Genomic DNA, 20,680 nt, shown 5'->3' on the forward strand with positions numbered 1-20,680 from the left:
AAAATAAAGCAAAAACACAAGCACACGAATCCGGACGCTGGACGGGTGTGCCGGTGCCACAGTTCAGATGTTTAGAAACACGCTTTGCAGGCTTTGCCTCCGTCGAGTCCAACAAGTTGCGCAGCTTCCAGCAAGGTTTTCTGCCTCAATTCACCCGCCACGGGAAACAAATACAAGCTGCTCATCAAAGGGGTCCGCTCCTCCTCCATCAAGGGCGCCCTCTTGGCTCCGCAGCCAGGTACACCGCGGGCGACCACGTGGCAGGACAACAGGGGCAGCTCCCTGGGTCGCGGTGGCGGCGCCGAGCTCCCCACGTGACGCTCCCCCAAAGTCGCTCTCATTTCCCGGACCACGGCCCGTTTCCTCTGAGCCCTGCCGCACCCCACACGGAACACCGCACACCTCGGGCTCCGTGCCTGACCGTGGTTCCCCTGAGCGCCTCGCGTATAACAAGCGCGACAGCCCCGCACCAGGAACACCGGGCGACACGTGACCAACGTGCATAAACTGCGGGCGCCGGCTCCCCGGCAAAGGCCGGCGCGCGCATGCGTGAAAGAGGGACGCTCCTCTCGGCGACGGTTTCCAAGCAGCTGTGCGCCTGCGCCGCGTGAGGCCCCGCTGCCCCCTGCTGGAGGGGACGCTGACCGGGGCTCCGGCGCGCTTGCGTGGTAGCTGGACGCGGGCGTTTCTTTCCTCCCTTTTTTTTCGAATTGGTTTTGCGGGGTAGATTCGAGTTACAAAATGGCGGCCTGGACCGTGTTCTGCGCCGTTCTCGCAGCAGTTTCCGGCTGAGCGGACGACTGTCCCACTCCCTGCGGAACGCTGAGAGACGAGGCCCTCAGGGGACATGGTGTTTGAGACTCGGGGTTTGCTGATCACCGAGTCCTTCGAGAATCTCCGCGCACCGGAAGCGGCCAGGTGCTCTCACCCGGCGACGAGCAGCCGCTGCACATCCGAGCGCCGCCGCGCACTCGAGCTTCGCCGCGCCCACAACGCAGCGAGTGCTGCGGCAGCCGCCCGGGAGGTGAGAGGCGGGCGGGCCCCGGAGCCCGGTGCCGCGACGGCCGGCCGGGGGCCGGGACCAGGGGAGCAGAGCCGGATCGGCGTGTGGGACCCGGGTCTGGACATGGAGCCCTGGGGAGTCGGAGCCAGATCGGCGTACGGGACCCCGGCCTGGACGGGGGTCCTGGGGAGCCAGATCAGCGTACAGGGCCCAGGCCTGGGGATGGGGCGCGGAGCGGTGGGGGAAGCTCGGGAGGGTGGGGCGGGATGACAGCAGCCACGCAGTCGGGGGTTGTTTGTGAAGTCGGGATCCGGGCCGGCATGTTGGGGCTGCGGTGTCCGACCTGACTAAGGCTCGCCGGGGTGCTGGGCCCCGGCGGAGGCCAGAGGCCAGAGCGGGCCGGGGCTGTCCTGGCGAGGTTTTCTGCTTTACTTCCTAGCGGTTCCTCTCGGTACTTCTTCCCCCTTGGCCGTTCACCTGTCTCTTCTCGCCCCCCCTGTCCGGGCTTCACTTTCTTACTGCAGTGCCGGGCCATTACTCTGTTCCTTTAAGAAAGAAGCAGTTTCGTTTTCCCCTGGCGTGTGGGTCTCCGGGGTCCAACCCTTGCTCTCCTCCCCACCCCTCACCCCTCGGTCCCCAGCACCACACTTTCAAGTATGGCCAAAAGTGTTTTCTAAGTCGGGTACGCGGGTGTGGACTAAAGTCCACCGCCTCGGGCGGTCAGCACGCTGGGGCTGGGCAGGAGCCGGTGGTAGAGACCACGCACCTTCCCTCCATTCCAAGTTTCAGTTTCCTATCACAGTGCTTCCTAGAAATCATTACATAACTTGATGCCTTTTAACCACAGGCCCAAACGTTGTTTTAATTTCTGAGAGTAACAGCCAGTGCAAAAGACTCTCTGGGGTTCCAGGCCTCATTCTAAGTACTTAACGGGGATGTTTTTTCCTCACCTTGCATAAAAAGAGAATTTACTGTCTGAAGTGCCATGCTTTGAAATAAAATGTATTTAAGCTTGGCTCGTAATTCAGGTAGAGTCCCCTCTTCCGCAGTAGAATTTTTAAGGTTGGGAGGAAAAAATAGTATTTTATATCCTTTGTCTTTGTTTCTTTAATAATATTTATTAAGCCGTTAGTTTAGAGTAGAAAGGCACTAGTCTAAACTAAGTTTTTTTGTTTACCTCATTTAATTTTCGTACCCCCCTGTTCTACAGATGAAGAAACTGAGGCACAAAAATTAAACACCTTGCCCACGGACTCCTGCAAGAAAGTGGGAACACCAGGCTGCCAGCATCTCCCCTTTGTGCTTTTTCAACTCTGTGGCGTCCCGATCGCTGGGTCAGCAGCAGCTGGGACGCCTGTCCCAGGCTGGGCAGGTCCGGGTGGCTGCGGTTGGGGTGGCTGCGGTCGGGCCAGCCCGCGCCGCAGGTCCCTGCCCTCTGGTCGGGCGCTGGCGGGATGGTGGCTGCAGCTCGAGCTGGGCCCCCGCCTTCAGAGGGGTTTGCTCTGATGGTTCTCTCTCTTCCATCGTGCACATGACTTAAAGGTTAAACTTCTACTTTATTACAGTTTTTCTACTTTGAGCTCCACCTCCTTTTTCCATTTAATAACAAGTTATTAACAATTAATAGTTAATAGCAACAATGACTATTTCATCTTCTCCCCTCTTCTGCCCCCTGGCGGACGTGTTCGTTACTGAGCAGCAAAACGGCCGGAAGAGCGTGCGGAGGCCTGGGCTCTGGGCAGTGCTCGTTCAGGGGGGGTTGTGTACAGGAGCACATGGCTTGTTTCTATTCGGATTTCAAAAATGAGGACGAAAACTGGCCAAAAGTCTGCGGGGAGACTTTAGAAAACGATCCAAAGATTATTGGGCTGTTCCTCAAAGCTGGAAGCCCCGTGTGTGATTACCGGGCGTCAGGTTTTGGAAGACTTGGGAGCGTCAGCGTTTGAGGTTTGTTTTCTAGGAACTGAAGAGTAGGAGGTGTGACAGTTTGTGTTGTGATGACCGTGAAGCTCCAGGAACTTGCCCTGGGCCTGTGGCGCGGAGGGCAAGGGCGGGCTCCGCTGACAGAGGAATTCCGGGGCGAGGCGGGCGGCAGAGGCAGCGGGGGCTCTCGGTCCTCTTGGCTGGTGAGTTGCCCGCTCACCGTGGCCCTCGCCACTGATGGTTTTTGTTTTCGCGTTTGCCAGCAAAGGGTACGGGGTAGGATCAGAAAACAGACGGAGTGTTAAGGGGCAGACGCTCGCACCCTCTGTGCTGCGGAGGCCACGCTGCCAGGTCCTGCCGCCTACCCTGCCCCGCGGTGTGGTGGTGACTGAGCTCGAGGCTCGTTTTTGAAACAGTTACAAATTCTCAGAATGCCAACACGTTTCTATTACTTACATTTTGAGCTTTTCAGTGATGTCCCATGTCAGCAGTGTACTGTTCGGGGTAATCAGAGGCTTGATTGTGGGAAATGTGTTCGCACCAGCCACCTGTAGCCTAAAGAAGGGGGCTGGCGCCGAGCGGCCGGGGCGCCTTAGTAAACGTCCAGCCTAAGAAGGGGCCCCTTCGCTGGACATCCTTGGAGAGAAGGTTACAAAACATTTAGAATGTTTTGTCTGTACCAAGATTAGAATTCGCATAAAATAAGTTAGTTGAGCACTTCTTAAGATGTCAGGTTTTTAAAACCCCACTTTGCGGTTGCAGGTTAATTTTTCTCAGATAGGCCTGCGTGGAGCTGCTGGGGGGCGGGCCAGGCTGGGCGGGCCTGGGTAAAGGCCTCGGTAAGGCAGCCCCGGCAGTACCGAGGATAGTTTTTATCTCATTTCATGCTAGAATGAATTTCAAAAATCCTTTGTAAGTAATTTCTGGGTCTAGAAAGGCAAACTTTTTACTTGTAACCTTTTTACTTTTAGGTTCACAAAAATGGCCAAAAGAATTGCCGAGAAGGAATTGACAGACAGGAACTGGGATCAGGAAGATGAAGCAGAAGAGGTAAAAAGCAGTTTCCCTAAGAATGGTTTCCTCCTGTTTCTAGGTTTAAACTCCGGTTCCTCAGGAAGTCAGTGGTAACGTGGAAAAGCCTTTTCCAGACTGGCCTGTCCAGGAAAGCCGAATGGTGTCGTAGGGCCGTGCTTAGTGGCGGCGATTGTTGGTTACACGGATGTGCCTTGCCCCCGGCGCCTGGTCCCTCTAGGGTCTGCTCCTTCGTGGGGCGCCTGCCCCCTGAGTTGCACCTGCCTGCAGCAGGCCGACCCCTGGTTTTGTCAGGACTGGGGCGGAGTCAGCCATCTCCGTGTGAACTGGAGCAGCGGTGGACCCCCAGTCGCCGTTCAGACCCCAGAAGAGCCAGGTCACCTCACTGCTCTGATCTTCTAGGCACCAGCTTTACTTCATGTCCTTGTAGATGAGAGACCCTCTCCCCGACAGTGGCGTTCATAGGAATAGACTTTAAATTGGCCTAGTTTCATTTCCATCAAAATAAGGATGGTCTTCCCTGAGGAAATCTTCCGATTTTTGTCTTACAAAGAGTAGAACACAGCAGGCTGGTACTCCCAGGCCGGTTCATGGAGGAAATCCGTAACCAAGTCAGCCTTTCAAGTTAACAGAGTAGAGTCAAGTAAAAAAAAATTAAAATTAAAGAATCTGTACAAGTGTTTCTGAGCTTATTCATAGGCGGCTCTCTTCTTTCTGAGTCTTATTTCCTAGCAGCTAATATTTTTTCCCTTAAAAATGCATGTACTAATACGGTGAGGGAAGTCAAAAATCACAGGCTGCTAATATTTTAACAGGGCCTTTAACATGTCTAACTGACGTGGTGCTTCTTAACCCAGACTTTGGTGCCTGAGTCTCTTCCGGGTCTTAGGCACAGCCCCAGTCTGGGCCTGCTAAGCCTCAGGCTACCATATAAAGATTCGCTTTGACATTAAAATATCTCAGGAATGAAAGGAACTCCCGTTTGGATAGATTTCATGAATAGATATGGAAGGACATTACATTTAACTTGGACACATATAACTAAACGCTCCCTTCTAGGGATGCAGAGATCTCTAAGTTAAACCTTTTCTGAAATAACTATAGGACTTCTTACGGAAAATGTTTTGTGCCAGTCATACAGGGTAAAGGGACTGGGAGGGATAAGCTGGAGCCACAGGCCCCAGTGCGCACCTCGTTGGGGGCGGGGCACACGGAGCCCCCTCTGGAACTCTTCCAGCGGCCACTCAGGGTCCCTGGGCCTTTGGGGTCTCTCAGGTGATGGGCACGTGGGCAGAGCTCTTTTAAAAGTTATGTGTATGTTTCATAAATGCAGATTTTTTGTGTGAAGGCAGTAGTGGGAAGATGTGAGATTGGCACCTGGGTTTCAGAGCACCCTAACTTGTAGTGATCCTGTGAGTGTGTGCGAAGTCTTGGAGGACTGTGCTGAGCAGTGTGCACTGGAGTTCTGATGGGCTTAGTCTTGTCAGACTCGCGCGCGCAGTCTTCTCTGCGGTTCAGGTCTGGGGCCCGCAGGTCCTCGAGCGCTTCTGGTTCCCCTCGCCAGCGCTGGAAGAGGCAGGAGACGGACACGAGCTTTATTTTGGTGTGTCCTCTCTATAATTTGTGTTACGACTATAAACAGCACTTTAAAACTGGCAGATATTAGGTAGGTCTGCCTGGTCTAGCACTTGGGCTGAGCGTTTTCTCTCCTTTTTGGCCTTGCCTTCCTGCCGTTGGATCTGCGCGCTCCCGCAGGTGGGGACGTTCTCGGTGGCCAGTGAGGAAGTCTTGAAGAACAGAGCCATAAAGAAAGCAAAGCGTAGAACTGCGGGATGTGAAGTGAGTATTTCCCACAGCTTCCTACCTGAGGGGCAGTCAGACCAGTAAATGCTCGTTAAAGCGCTCGCTCCGCGTATGAAAGTCCTTGGTGTAGGCCCCAGAGAAAAAGGCGAACGGGCGCCGAGCCTTCCTGGGAGCTCACCCAGCTGCGGACAGGAGACGGGGTGGGCGAGTTCCAGCCGAGGGGCAGTGCGCGGGGAGAGGAGGGCCGCAGCCCCCGAGGCCCGAGACGCGCGGCGGGTAGGACGGAGAGGGGAAGAGGGGAGTTCCCGGAGTTCCCATGCGTGGGACCCACGGCTTCAGGTCACGTGGTCAGGATTCAGCAGTCGGCCCACATCCAACGCCTGCCCAGTGCTGCCGTCAGCCCTCGGGTGCGCTCCAGCCGCGAGCGCGGTCCTCCTGGCCCGGACGTCTGTTGTGTGGGGGGAGGGGGTACGCCTGCACAGCCGTGCCTTCTGCCGTGGCTCTGTTCAGATTTTTAAGTAAAAAAAAAAAAAAAATTCCAAGTTCTTTCCTTGAGATCTCATTCTTAAGACTGGTGTTTAGTTGGATGTAGGTGTTAAAGTCAAGTGATGTTTAATGGGGGAAGGGACACCTTACTCAGGAAATGGCTGCTCTCGGTTTGGAGATGCACTTTGAGGGCTGGTGCTGCGGGCCGTCTAGAGGGTCACTGGGAGCGCTGGGGGGCTCTCAGGACAGGCGGTGGGGAGGGGCGAGTGCCGCTTCGGGAGCTCTTAGAGGCGGGGCATTTGGGGCCCCACACGAGAGTGAAGCCGCGGGGGGCTGAGAAGGGGCACGTTCAGGAGGCGGCTCCGGGCCCCGCGGCTGTGGCTGCGAGGTCATGTGCGCTCTTGCACGTGCCTGGCTTGGCCGGCGGGGCGCCTTCCACGCTGGTGGCAAGAGGGGCTGCGCGCTGCTGGGCGGGGAAGGCAGTGGCCCCCGCGTGCTCCTTGGTCGTGGAACAGGGAGTTGATGTGCGCCCTTTCTTTGTGTTTCAGTCTGATAGCGGGGGCGCCTTTAAAGGCTTCAAGGGTCTGGTCGCACCCTCTGGAGGAGGAGGGTTTTCTGGGTTTGGTGCCTGTGCTGGATCGAAGCCTTTGGAAGGACTGTCCAATGGGAACAGCGTGACCAGCGCCTCTCCCTTCTCCAGTGCCCGGGCCGCCCCCGAGACCAAGGTGGCCTTCGGTGAGTCGGCTCCCCTGCCCGCACTGGCCCCTATGCAAAGGTGATCCATGAACGCTAACTTTACATAAATGTTTTTCTTGTACTTACCATGGGCCCTGGGGCTCTGTGAGCAAAAACTAATAGGGAAAAGGAAGGCAGTTAGGGACACGGTGGCTGTTCGTGTGTGGTAGAGCGCAGGCTTCTGAGCCAGCATGGACCTAGGTTCTGTCCTCGGCTCCGCGGCCCATCGGCTCTGTGACCGCAGTACAGGTCCCTAACCTCGGTCCTCCACGTCTGCAGCCGGGAATGAGAACGACCCTTAGAGCTGGCTTGAGGGTCGCAGGAGGAGAGGAAGCCCTTGGCAGGCCCTCATTCGGGGACGTGTGCGCCAGGGACTTCCGGCCTGGCTCGCGCCGTCCAGAAACTTGGGGCTCCCCTCTCCGAGATTCATCATGCCAGGATGTGCTGACGGCCTGCTCTTGTTTTGAGAGACGTAGTCAAGAACTTTTGGGATTAGCAACAGAGAATGGGGTCACGGGCGAAAACCTAGGGTTCTTGGAAATGGTCCTGACTGTTTGGACTGTACTCAGCTTGTTATTCTAAATGTGTGCACGGATTCATTTTAATGAGTCAGAATGGCTGGTGTGATTAAAGTAAGCACTTTCTGTTAAGATTTTAGCTGTATTAACATACGTTCTGCCCTGCAGCCTTGAGGGCTGAGTTTTATACTAACATTCTGACAGTTCTGAGTGAAAGGGGCATCTTTTTGAAGGAAAAAATTATTCTAAAATTACTAACATAAGCATATAAGAGATACTGTTCTTGTATAAAGTTTGATTTGATTTCTGTGATAACCAGATCCTAATTATGAGATGTGCACACACTTCTTGAACTGCCACCAAAATGGGATTCAATAAAAGCAGAAAATCAGAAGAGTGATATAAAAATCTAGATGACTTGGCAGGGAAGTCAACTTCTATATAAACCTTAAACCTCAAATTTCCTGTAGGGTCTGTCGCTGCGAATGGCCCCGCCTCCTTGGTCGATAGTAAGATTTCAAATCCCAAAACCAACGGGGACAGCCCGCAGCCCCCGCCGGGCCCCGGCCCCCGCGGGAGCGCCTACCACCGGCAGCTGGCGGCCCTCAACTGCTGCGTGCGGGACTGGATCGTGAAGCACGTGAACGCCAACCCGCTGTGCGACCTGACGCCGGTCTTCCGGGACTACGAGAAGTACCTGGCGGGCATCGAGCAGCAGCTCGGCGGCGATGGCGGCCCCGCCCCTGCCCGGGGACCCGGCAAGATGCCACTCGACACGCAGCCTCCCGCCCTCTTCGCTTCAGCCAAGTCTCAGCAAGAGCCCCCGTTTGTGTTCCCTGGGGACAGAAGGGAGGAGGGCGCCCCCGAAAGGAGGGCCGAGGCTGTGCCTGAAAACAAGGCTGACCCGTCCCCCGGAGCGACAAGCGCCTCGTTTAATTTCGGCAAGAAAGTCGATGGGTCTGTTTTTCGCTTGTTAAACTCTGGCCCCCTGGCCGGGTTTTCACTTCCTTCTGGAAACTCCAGTTTGTTTGGCAAAGACAGTGCCCAGAATAAACCGGCTGCTTCGCCGTTTTCCATCCAGACGCCTGAGCGGCCCGCGGACGGCGGAGGTGCCGACTGCAAAGGTGAGCTGTGCGGGCGGAGGCGGGGCCTCTAGTCCGGGCTGGGTGGGGGCCAGGCCGGCCGGGCGGGCCTCTTTTTGTTTTACTGTTTACTTTTTATTTATTGACGTGAGAGGGAGAGAGATCGATGTGCCGTAGCTGTTACTCCTGCATTCATCACGCGTTCTTGGGTGTGCCTGCCCGGACCTGGGGCCCGCGGCCTTGGTGGTCGGCTGGGCGCCCCTGAGTCTCAGCCTCCGTGTCCGCGGGGCGGCGGGGGAGGGGGCTGTTTTGCAGGGTCATTGTGAGGGTTAAGGGTATAAAAGTAAAAATTAAGAACATGAAATACCTGGCCCAATGACTCTAAAAAAGTATGGAACACGTGGCTTTGCATATAAAAAAGAAGTGAGTTGACATTTCGAAAAATTACGTTTCGTTGAAAGTCGATTGTGAATATCCGTTGCATTGCTTGTATTTAGGAGATTCGCCTATGAAGGCCTATAACAAAGCAGTCCCTTTAAATTGTGGAAGGTAGACTTTTTGTAGCCCTGGGGGACATCGGCCGTCTTCCCGAGAGTGGGTTGCGGCCCCCTTTCCAGAGGTTCCTGCCGGGTGCAGTGTCGGTGTCCGCAGCGAGGCGGCAGGCCTGGGTCTTAGTCCCAGCCCCTCCACTCCTCGCGGTCCTGAGCTCTGCGAAGGCAGGGTTTCGTCCCTGGCCCTCTTCCCCCCGTGGGCGGCATGAGCCAATAGCACTCATGCAGGTCCTTGCAAGCAGCTCGATGGACCCCCCCCTCAGGTGGCCGTCGCATGTTGACCCGTGAGAAGGAAAACCGCAGCTGCCCGTTGGTCGCTGGGTATTAGGTATTTCTCTGGAGCTGGATTTCCGTCACTGTCCCATCCTGCCCTGCCTCCAGGGAGTCCTTTGGCAGGGCCCCGGGGCGGGGCCTGCGGTGAAGGTCTCCGCTTTTATGTCCCCTCCACCCTGCATAGAGCGAGTGGAGCGTGGCCTGGGCCTGGGCCGGCCACGGGGACATGGAGCTGCTGCTTGTCAAGGGACGTGGAGTTTGAGTTGAGCCTCATCCCTGCGGGAAGCCCCTCAGTGAAGCGCTCAGTGCTCGTCCTGTGTGTGCCTCGCTGACTGCGCCAGGAAGACCGGGAGAGCTTGGCGAAAGCGCAGCATCCGGCGCGGCCCCGGAGAACCCCGCGGGCGTCCCAGCCGGGAAACCACGCCCGCTTCGCAGAGCGCCTGCTTCAGCCTGCAGTCTGTGACTTGCTTGAGCACCAGAATTACTCCCCTAAGGGTTGCTGTTTAGTTTAGGGAGTTTCGTGGGGCTGCCCTTCTCTTTAAGAGGGTAGGTATCTGCATCGAGTGCAGTGTCTTGGACCCCCCGCGCGTGGGGTGCTGGCGTGGAAGGAGCAGGAGGCGCTGTTCTGGCTCGGGGTGGGGGGCGAGGGACCCAGAGCTGGAGAGGCCTGCGGTTCAGCGCAGTCTTCAGCTGCGTGCACTTGGCCTGGGAGTGATTTCTCTGAGAGCGCGCCCTGTAAATCACCTTGTTTCTGCTCCCTGTCTGATCGCTGGTGACTGTCCCTTGGTGAGATGCAGGTGCAGTCACAGGGACATTGGGGCGTGAAGGTGCTGGAAGCCTGAGACTGGAATTTTCCAGTGGTAACAGGAGTGTACGTGAGTGTTTGTTACTGGCCCGTGTGCCCGAAGCTTCAGACGTCAGAGCTGAGAGTAAGGAGAGGTTTGCTGATCGGGAGGCGCCAGCCGAGAAGGTGGGCGGCCCGTCCTCAAATCCGCCTTAAGGAAGCGCAGCGCTCAGGCTTCTTTTATGTCAGGCGGAGGGGACGTGGGCGGGGCCCGCGGCGAGCCACCAGGCCTCCGGGCACTGCAGCGTCCTGGGGAGGTGCTTACGCTGTGGACCCCGCTTCCTGCCTGTCTGGTCCTGCAGGTCTTTGATGAGCAGTAACACACCCTCCCCTCCCCGCCGGGAGAGGTCACCTCCTGGTAGGGGCTGTTTTGTAAAACTCAAGCCTCAGTGAACCGGCCAGCGCTCTTAGCCCGAGGCCACGGGGGCAGAGCCGGCTGGGACGAGATGGGGTCCGCGAGGCCGAGCAGGTCACTCTTCATGGTGACTGGTTTTTTTCTTAAAAAGTTTGCATATGCACTGAATTATGAGCAAGGAGATTTTGTTAGTCTGTTTGTCAAACAGACTAACTAGTTTGTTTTAGAAAAGTATGTTCCCATTAAAAATTGTTCTCGTTTTTCACAGAATAAACCCCAGTGGGTACATACCCCCCTCCACCCAACCCAACCCCCCCCCCCCCCCCAAAATGAGTATCAGCGTGCTTGGACACTAAAGGTTGGAAAGGGGGGTAGATAACAAACCTCTTTTTCGCTTTCCCTACTCTTGGTGAGGATCCTGCTGAGTTAGTGTTGTTTTTATAAAAGGTGGAGATGAAGAAGAAAATGATGAGCCGCCCAAAGTAGTGGTTACGGAGGTCAAAGAAGAAGATGCTTTTTACTCCAAAAAGTAAGTACTAGTCAGAGGGATCCACTCGGCGACTGCTCTTCCACGTGCTCGGAGGCTTCTGGCCCGAGAGTACAGGGCGACCTTGTCCCGCAGGCTTGACAGAGCAGCCCGTGGGGGCGGGGAGCCTGCTCTGTGCACTGTGACGAGGGCGACTCCTTGGCTTGTTTATGTAAAAACAAACAGAGCCCAGAACTTCCCTGCTGGGCAGGGCCGGCTCTCTTCTGCTATGCAGCCCTTTCCGCATTAGTAGGGCTTAGACGAGGGCGGGGGGCGGTTCTGCCCTCCCCGCCGCCCCCCCATCTACCACTCTTCTCCCTTGGCTTTCTCCCCCCCTCGGTCCCCCATGAGGAAAGCCCCTGTCACCGACTGCAGGGTCCGCTTCTGCTCTGGCCCGGGGGCGTCTCCAGCCGCCCCGAGGGCTTCCTCGTAGCTCTGCCCGCCCCCCGCCTCCCGCCCACCCCCGCCGCGTGAGGGGTGTGTGAGCGCTGTCTTCCCCGCAGGGGTGGGGGCGGTTTTGCTTTTCAACTCACTGGGGTGACCTGGACTGATAAAGTCAGCGCAGGCGTCGGGGTGCAGCTGTACGAGTTGTCACCTCTGGGTTGCCCGGTGTTCACCGCCCGCGTCAGGCCCCCTGCCGGCCCTGCGCGTGGGGCCTGTGCCCATTTTCCAATGAGAGCCGCTGCTTTTAGAAGGAAGCGGAGGGGAGTTCCGAATCACCGTGTCTGTCAGCGAAGTGAGATTTGTATTTTTAACAGACACTTGCTGAGAACCGATTTTGCCTTTTTAGAAGCTTCCCTGGATCCGTTTTTCTAACTGGGAAGTTTCAGGCTGACAGCCAGCAGTCCGGTCGCACAGGCCAGCGTGTCCCGGGGCGTTTCTGGGCGGCCGCTCCTTCTGAGACCTTCGGGAAGCAGCCAGCAGTTCCTTTGCCTGTTTCTAAGATTTAATGACACGGATGACATAGAGGAGGGGCCCTGACTTGGTATTTTTTCCCTAATCAGAGTCAGTCCAAGGGGCAGACAGCGGTTTTGATTTGTTTATTAACCATCTACGGGACGTGGAGGCTGGGAGAGGTTTGATTGCGTTCTCATTAATTAGGGAGATCAAAAGCTGCGGGGGTCCTGGGGAGAACTCAGGAACGAGGGACAGGGAGAGGGGCGGGCCGGCGGGACAGAGTGTTTGGCCATGATTTTGACGTGAGAAAGGTAGTTTCAGAAAGGGCAACTTAAAATGGTCCGTGGGGCCCACTGTCTAAAAATTTGAAAAAGAGAGGTGGGGTTCTAGACAGGGTGACCGCATGTCCTTGTCCTGGTTGGGGCCCAGACCCGATCCGGGAGCCTCCCCACTCCCACGTAGCAGATCTTCCACGCGCGCCCGCTAGCGGGAGTTAGAAAACTGGGGCTTGGTTTGCCGTTGTCCGTCTGACTGTACCTGTTGTTTTTCTCTGTAGGTGTAAACTGTTTTACAAGAAAGACAATGAATTTAAGGAGAAGGGTGTAGGCACTCTGCACTTAAAACCAACAGCGAACCAGAAGACACAGCTGTTGGTGCGGGCAGACACCAACCTAGGTGGGTGCCTTCTCCTCGGGGCGGCGCAGAGTGGCCCTGGGCGTGTGGTCTGCTGGGTGCCGCCGCGCGGCTGGCCCGGCGCGGTCCCCGGGACTCCGAGCGCTGGCGCGGGCCCGGGAGGGGAAGGGACCGCTCAGGCCGCGCTCCGCCTGTGTGTGTCTGGGCTCACACGAGTGCGGCGGCAACTGTGTAAGAGCCGTGCTGTCAAATGCAGCAGCCAGGAAAGAACCAAAGTGGCTTTCATGTTCCTCTGTGTTAGAAACATTGCCAAGAAGCTGTAGGTAAATTGGATGGTTTAATAAACATGAGGGGAATTAGTCATTTAAAGGAATTCTTTTTTATAGCAAATAATCATTAACACATCCCTCAGCCCACCCCCCAGCTTTGCCCTTAAAACAATCCACGGGCAGGAGGGGGGGTCTCGGCGGGGGCAGGTCTCAGAGGAGGTGACAGGCCGCGCCTGTGCGGGCTCAGAGCGGGGCTTCCGGGAGGCTCTGTCTTTCCTGTGAGCCCGGCTCGTTGGCGGTGCCATCACGGGGAGCCCGCGTGCCTCCGGGACGCGGGTTTGCCCTGACCGCTCTCCTGTCCGCCTGTCGCAGTGACGGCCACGCGGTAGGCTGCGTGCTCGTCCTTCGGGGCAGGGGCCGACAGGCTTCGGGGCGGCCCTGCCGCGGTTGGCGGCGGCCTGGGCAGGAGGGAGGGTGGCCGAGGCGGCTCCCCGCAGCCAGGCCGGGCCCCGGTCCTGCCAGGGCCTCTCGGGCCCCCGTGCCGGCCTCCGTCGGAGCCGTGCCCGTGTCCGTGACGCTCCTGTGGCTCCCGGTTTTTGACCCAGGAAGGGTGAGCTGCTTCATGTTTCATGTTGGCCCCAATACCTGCTTTTGTGGCGCTACGGTTCATGTGGTGTTGGTTGTATCTCTGTAGGCAACATACTGCTGAACGTCCTGATTCCTCCCAATATGCCATGCACCCGAATGGGGAAAAACAACGTGCTGATTGTCTGTGTCCCCAACCCCCCTGTGGACGAGAAGAACGCCAGCAGCCCGGTGACCATGCTGATTCGGGTCAAAACCAGCGAGGACGCGGACGAGTTGCACAGAGTCCTGGCGGAGAAGAAGGGCGCCTGAGCGCCCGGCCGCGGCCGGCGGCGGCTCTGCCCCGCCCCGCAGCCCAGGCGGCCTTTCTTTTTCCGCTGACATTCTCAGAACGTTAGATAACTGAACACTTTTGTGAGGAAGATCGATATGGCCAATAAAACATTTTAATGTTTAGTGTCAAGAAACTGTATTCTGCCTTCTTGAGAACTGTCTAATGTATAAAATACATTTGAAAGAAATTTTGGGAAAGATTTTTAACATTCATTTATTAAACCAACCACAAGTGATTTCTTAACGGACTGAATCAGGGTATCGATTGGATTTCCAAAGGCTTTTCCGAGCCGTGGGCGTGGGCGAGGCCCGGACGGCGGAGCGGCCCGTGGAGCCCGGCGGACGCCTGAGGACAGCGCTCTTCCCGAGCGAGCCACGCCGCCGCGCTGGGACCGCCGGCTTTCCTGCCTTTATGTGTTCCTTTCAAGCTGCATCGTGGGGACCGGACGTCCCCTTCCGCGTGGGGCCGAGCAGCAGCTGCGGGCGCCCACCGCGGAGGCTGCTGCCCATGATTCGGGACCTGCTGCTTCATTTCAAAAGGAAACAAGTAGCCTCTCCTTTGGTTTTGTAGTTTTGTTACGAGGTGCTGTTGCTTGTGTATCCCCTGGTCACGGAAGGGGCAGAGGGGCATGGCCGGGAATGAAGTTTAAAAGCACAAATTTGGTAGCTTATGGTTTCTAAACCATGGACGGTAAACCTTATGAAACAACGTGAAGTCCAAGTTAAAGTGCAGGACAGAATGGAGCGGGTCCGCTTAGTCACGTGGCCGGGGAGAGCCCTGTAGCGCTCGCCGCTGCTCTCCACGTAGGGCTCAGGCGCCTTGATCGCAGGCTGTGCGGCTCAACCAGAAGGCACGCGGTGCGCCTGGGAGGAGAGCAGGGTGAGCGGCCGCTGCCTTCCACTGCCACGCCGGGCCGCTCGGCGCCTGGCCTGAGACTCCCGTCATTCAGGATGTCCCCTGGAAGGGGCCCTGGTGAGCACAAGAACACCGTGTCTCCTCCACGCTGTCAGGTCCCTGATCCTAGCGTTTGCGAGACTGGGCACACGAGTAGGTGTGTCAGTGCTGAAAGGTCCGTTTTTGCAACTCCTTCGATGCTGGCACCGGGCGACCTTGTTTAATAAGGCTCAGGGCCCGTGCCTGCGGGCTCCTGCTTGTGTGTTCTGCTCCTCAGCGCACATCTCCTGACTCAGAAGAGTCAAGATGACTGTAGATAGTGTAGTTGCTTTAAAAGTAGTTTTTAGATGTAAATTGGGCAGGGAAACAGGATCAAATACGTTTGTCGCAAGATTCTTGGACGACGCCATTTTCTAACTGCAGCGGGGGTGTCAGGGCCAGAGCGCGTGACTTCGGACAAGTCGCGCGGAGCAAGGTGTACCTGCCTCTGCGGGAGGCGGTGAGACCCAGCTCGTCCTGGGAGTGCGGGTCCGAGGACAGGTGTCGGGGATGTGGGCATGGGCGCTTCGGAGCTGAGGTTACAACCCATGTCCTGTTTTGTACAGAGGATTTATAGTAAGTGGTCGATGCTGTTACAGTCATCCTGCCTCTGCCCGTGCTCCTGGGTCACCCAGCTGTTGGAACTGGGGGACGGAGTCTGACTTCGGCCGGCGCCCCCAGGCCCCTGTGGAGCTGACGCCCTGGGCCTTTGCCGGGACCGGTGTTGGACGGAAGGGGCGTGCGTGGGGCGCCTTTTTACTCCCTGGTCATGGGGTCCCCAGCGTTGTTTTAAGTTAGTGGACGTATGTGGCTTTCCTTCCCGACATTCCCAGCCACTTCTCGCTGCTAAGACTCACTGTTAAAGTGAAAACTACAGGGAAAATGTGGTGTGTCTACCATAACTCAAAATGTGACAGCTTTCCTAAGATGCTCACGCTTTAGGGATCGGCTGGTCTCCACTTGAAGCGCGCGCTAGTACGGAGGAGCCCAAGGGTGCGTGGGTTTCACTGTGAACCCCTAACCCGGTCGGCCCCCCGGGGAGGGGGCCTTTGCCCTGGAGGGCTCATGTTTCCTTCCCCAGTGTGTTGATTGTTTTTAACAAAGTATTAAGTCTTTAAACAGATTAAACGTGGGCCAAAATTCTCATTTTTGGTTGAAAAACCTATAAAGTGTACCGCGTACGTGGCCTAAAGTGAGGTGTGTGTGTCTTTTGTTCTGAATCAGGCATCGCTGCATCTTGATGAACGCCCAGCATCTCAGTGGCCTTTCCTCAGAGCGGCGCGTCCGCCTCACCCTTCTGAGCATTCCCGGCGGGCAAAAAACGGACGGTGCCGTCCTCACTGTCGGAGTTCCAGGCTGAAAACGCGTGTCCAGGTTTTTAAGACGTTTACATTGCATTTGTTGCGGAAGGACAAGGCTGACTGTTTAGGGACTGATTTTCTTTCATAGGACGATTGTTTTACCATGTCATTTCTAAATCATATTTTTGATAATGCTGCATGCCAAAAACAGCTACCTGAAATGCCGCCTTCCTGCGGGCTCAGGGGCTCGCGGGGACGGCCTGTGTGGTTTTGTTTCAGAGGACAAGAGTGGTTCTGGAGCATTTGTCCACGATTCCAGAACAGTCCAAACGCAAGCACAGTGCATGCGAAGGCTTCGCAAACTAAGCAGCTCCCCCCCCCCGCCCCAAATGCCAGTAACCATTCTCATTTGTAAGTGACACTTCTAAGTAGAAGCTGGTTGTCCTGTAGCACCAGCAGGTGACAGTGAGGGGCTGGGAACTGGTCTTCCAATCCTGGACTGCGAGCCCGCGGCCGCTTGGAAGGTCGCGGCCATCGTGGGAAGAACTTTTGCGGACACAATTTTAACGGAAATGGAACACTTCCTAGCAATCAAATGGATAAATTGTTTGCTTTCTATTTTACAGAGGAAATTGTTTTTTAAATACTTGAACTGCCAGACAATGTAATCTCAGTTTGTATTACTTTTTGAATGAGCCCATTGAGGAAGTGTAACGATCCATGAAATGTGAATAAATGGCAAGGAAACAAAAGCCCAGTGTTTGACACTGTCAGGTTCTTCTGCGACGCCCCTGGCGGTCACGCAAGTCCAGCAGCCCGGAGGGGGTGGCCGGAAGCCAGCTCTGCCGGGGGGCGGGGCGCGGGGCTGGGCGTGGGGGCGGGCGGGGGTGCCCGCTGCCGGCGGAGACCACGCCCAGCGAGATCGAGAAGGGAAGCAGCCGCGTCCCGGAGTCACGTGTTGACACGGTAGAACTGGAATAGCAACAGGTCCTTCACGGCTGTGGTTGGAAGCCTGTGGCGGGCGCTTCATACCGCCTGGCTCTGTCCTCACAGCGGGCCCCACGCGGGGCTTTCCCAAGAAAGACGCACAGGCAGCCCGCTGCCTCCAGGCGAGTGAACCGACTCGGGACCAATGTCCACGTCCCTCTCGGTCAAAAATCTGAGCCCTCTTCAGGACACTTTAAGAGGATCAAAATGATAGCGAAAAATATATTTAGAGCTTACGTGGCTTTAAAATCTTCAGCGACAGACGATCGCTATTAAGACACTAATGAACGATGGCATCTGGCGCCAGGCTCCCATTTCTTTAGTTTCTCGAATCGCTCCGCACTTCGCTGGTTTGGGAGAGACCGGCCCTACCCAGGAGGTGCTGCGAGGACTGGCCGCCCCCCCGCCCCGCCCACCCCCCCGGGCCTGGTGTTCTGCCTGGGCCGGCGCCACCTGGCGGAGGGGCTGCTGCAGGTGCTCGGCTGAGTGGCGCCTCCCGGGAGCAGGGCAGCCCCAAGGGACTTGGGCCGACTGGCCCGACCCCAGACCGCAGAGCCACTGGGGCAGAGCCGCATGGCGGCCGGCGTGTGTGTACTGAGCTACAACTCGCCTACCGTGAGGTTCACGCTCAGTGTCCAATGCAGTCACTTTTAGTCTATTCACAGAGTGATGCCACCGCTACCACCATCTAATTCTAGAAAATTCTCTGCGTCTGAACCAGTGGTTCTGACACAGGCTCAAATTTGAGAATCACAGGGCCACATCTGCGCCCCCTATCACTTCTGTTCAAGAACAACCCGTTACAGCCCCTTTTGGCACATTTCAGGGGGCGGGGGGAGAGGGAGAGGCACAGTGACCATCAGACTTGCAGGACTAGGTCACCCTCGTACACACGTGTCCTGGGCACGTGGTCGCGCCCCGGGAGGGAGGCAGCGATTCTCCGTTACAGCTGAGACAGCCCCACCCCGGTGCGCCCACAGCCATGGGTCCGCCCCGCCGTTCGCGGAGCGGCGGCCACACGCCGATGCCAGGGTGCGCCTGGAGGTGCACGCGCCCAGGAAGGGGCACAGCTTCCTTGTTTTCTGGAATCGCCTAAGATGTTTCGAACAAAATTGTTTATTTAAAATGTAATCATGAAAGTTCACTAACAACCATGGTTATTTCAAACTGAGCGATCTAACTTTTATTAAAGTCATTCCAAGGTGAAAGACCCTTGATCCACACACAGGGAAGACATAGCTTGTTAGACCTGCTGGCTCCGTGGAGGCCAAGGCAGGAGGGAGTTCAACACGAGGCTCTGGGCAACAGAGAAGACATCTGCTACCATCCCCCAAACAAACATTTCCCCTTCCTCCTGTAACTTACCCAGCTCCTCGGTCATCTGAGCACAGCACAGCATGTTTACATCCAACAGGTATAGACATCGACACCGGCCGTGCTGTTGCAGGGGTTTGTCTCTTTTCCCTTCCTCCGGGCGTGAAACTCCCACACCGGGTCCTGAGCGAGGGCCTGGCAGCGCTTCCTAGGAGTTCACCTAGGTCAGAACGGAGGAACTAAAGCAGGGCAAGACGAAGCCGTGAACAGGAGCGAGGTTCTTGTAGGGGGCTCCTCGGGGAGAGCATGTGCCCCCACCCCCCCGAAAAGCAAATGCTCTAGAAGAACCTCCTGATTATTTAACGAGAAAGGGGTTTGACCTGGCGGCAAGGGTGTGTGGAGCCACTGACTGCCCGTCACCGCCGCCGCCACCGCGCACGGCTCGCCCTGGGGCTGCCGGCTCCGACAGCCACCTCTGATGCAATCGGTTTCCAAGAGGCTCCAGCCCGACGGGTGTCCCTCCCACCTTTTTTCCTGCTCTGTCTGCAGGGCTTTCCCTACGCCCGTCACCTTGTGACATCGAGTGCACCGGCCCACAGGAGGGAAGGCCCCCTGCGTGGAGAGGACTTGCACTGGCCCTGCAGCGGCAGCCTCCGGCGGTCGGCCCGAGTGATGGCCGCGCAAGGCAACAGAGCACCCGCGGCCCAGAATCCGTCTTCCGGAAGATCAGGGGCTCACTGGGCGTCTGCCCACACTCGAACCCGGGCCCTGGCTGTTAGTCTCGTCCCCTCTCCCCTCGCGAGGGCTCCTGGGGAGGCTCACCAGGGGCTGCCCGGGGAACTTGACTGCACACTGTAAAGCCACATCTTGCTTTACCGGGGCTGGGGGCTGAGGGCTGAGGCTGAAATGCACGTCTTGTGACTCAACTTTGGAAACATAGCGTCTGCCTGACGCCTTGCTGACGGAAGGGTGGCTGAGGTCTGTAGCGTTGCCAACAGCATGAGCACGGCCGAGACAAGTTTAAGAAATCTTTGGGGAAAAAAATAAGGCCCAATTGCTAAGTTATCATGTTGCTGTAGTATCTGTATTTCATCTGAAATACCCTATTTGAGGAAAAAAAAAATAGCTAGGTACAGATTCATTAGAGGAAGACACGGAAGAAAAAAGTAAACGTAAGATTCAACATGCAGATCGACTTCCCATAGAAGTGCAGACTCCTGAGCGCCGCCAAGCGCCGCTGAGCGCCAGCTGCGAACGCCGTGTGGAGAGGACTGGGCCGAGCAGCCCGGACGCTGCAGCTTCCGGAAAGAGGCCCTGGCGACCCCGCCCCAGTGTCCTCAATGTGTGCCGGCCGCCGGGGCATTTTTGCTAAACTGGATTTTGTACGAATCACTTTAGTTGCACCCCAAAGTAGTGACACATCTCAACAGGTTTCCTCGCAGGTTCCAGTATTTTCATACGGAAAACTCGTTAGGAGAGCACAGATGATTCGTATCTACATCTAAACCGCCTGACCTCCTGAGAAGTGGGGACCCCAAGGACGAGGAAGGGGAGACCCAGCGTCCCAGAGCCGCTGCGCGGCTGCGGCTTTAGACGCCCTGGGCCCGGGGCCGGGACGCTACGGCGATAGCACCTGCTCGCCTGGGGCGGGGGCGGGGGGGGGCGCTGTAAACACACACACGCCGGCCCTGGCTTCCCCCACCCCAACCCCAGGCCACGCAGCGCTCGCGATCCGGCTCCTGCGAGTGGCGTCCTGAGTTCTCCGGGCTCCAAGACAGGCTGGAGTGCTTTTTTCCAGTGAGGATCACGTCAGTGCCAAGTTCATCAGTGACAAGGGACGAGGAAGCCCTGGCACACACCTGTCATCGCCAGACTCCCACAGGCCGTCTCCGGAGAGGGACAGGTGGAACGCAGGCCACCTGGCCCCAGGCGCTCGCTTCCTGGAAGAGCAGCGGTGGACGCCTCAGAAGGCTGCTTCTGCTCGAGCTCTGGGGCCAGGAGTCAGGGTCTCGGAGTCTGCGTCCTGCTCAGCGGGTTTTTTAAGAGAAGTATTTTTGTTTTCTGGTACCAAGATGAGAGGAAACCTGGACAGAAAGAGTCACCGTGGTGTCCAAAGATACTGAGTTTCGAAAGTGAATATAAAACTAAATTCTAGCTAAATTAGAAAACTGAACAGGGTATATGTGAATGAAACCCACTAAGTCTCATTAGAAAGCTAGCAGATTTGCAATACGTTGGCCCATTGTTTAAAACCACCACAGCGCCCCGCTAGTGCGGCTCAGCGGACTGAGCGCCG

General features: G+C 56.8%; 1 protein-coding gene across 4 annotated transcripts; it reads left to right on the plus strand.

Moving 5' to 3' along the window:
- The first annotated feature begins 611 nt into the window (after nt 1-611).
- On the plus strand, nt 612-16,835 carry NUP50 (nucleoporin 50). 4 transcript variants are annotated; one of them, XM_054582494.1, is made up of 8 exons: nt 612-1,024; nt 3,898-3,976; nt 5,714-5,797; nt 6,796-6,982; nt 7,971-8,624; nt 11,053-11,134; nt 12,585-12,703; nt 13,625-16,835. In XM_054582494.1, the coding sequence occupies exons 2-8, from the start codon at nt 3,908-3,910 to the stop codon at nt 13,825-13,827; spliced, it is 1,398 nt and encodes a 465-aa protein (XP_054438469.1). In that variant the 5' UTR covers nt 612-1,024; nt 3,898-3,907; the 3' UTR covers nt 13,828-16,835. The 4 variants fall into 4 exon arrangements, with proteins under 4 accessions (XP_054438469.1, XP_054438468.1, XP_054438471.1 ...); XM_054582493.1 differs by lacking the exon at nt 612-1,024 and adding an exon at nt 1,092-1,158; XM_054582496.1 differs by lacking the exon at nt 612-1,024 and adding an exon at nt 2,279-2,337.
- The last annotated feature ends 3,845 nt before the right edge of the window (nt 16,836-20,680 follow it).

This window comes from Pteronotus mesoamericanus, unplaced genomic scaffold (genome assembly GCF_021234165.1).
Source record: "Pteronotus mesoamericanus isolate MK-2021 breed Mesoamerican mustached bat unplaced genomic scaffold, CSHL_Meso_final contig_702, whole genome shotgun sequence".
Lineage (NCBI taxonomy): Eukaryota > Metazoa > Chordata > Mammalia > Chiroptera > Mormoopidae > Pteronotus > Pteronotus mesoamericanus.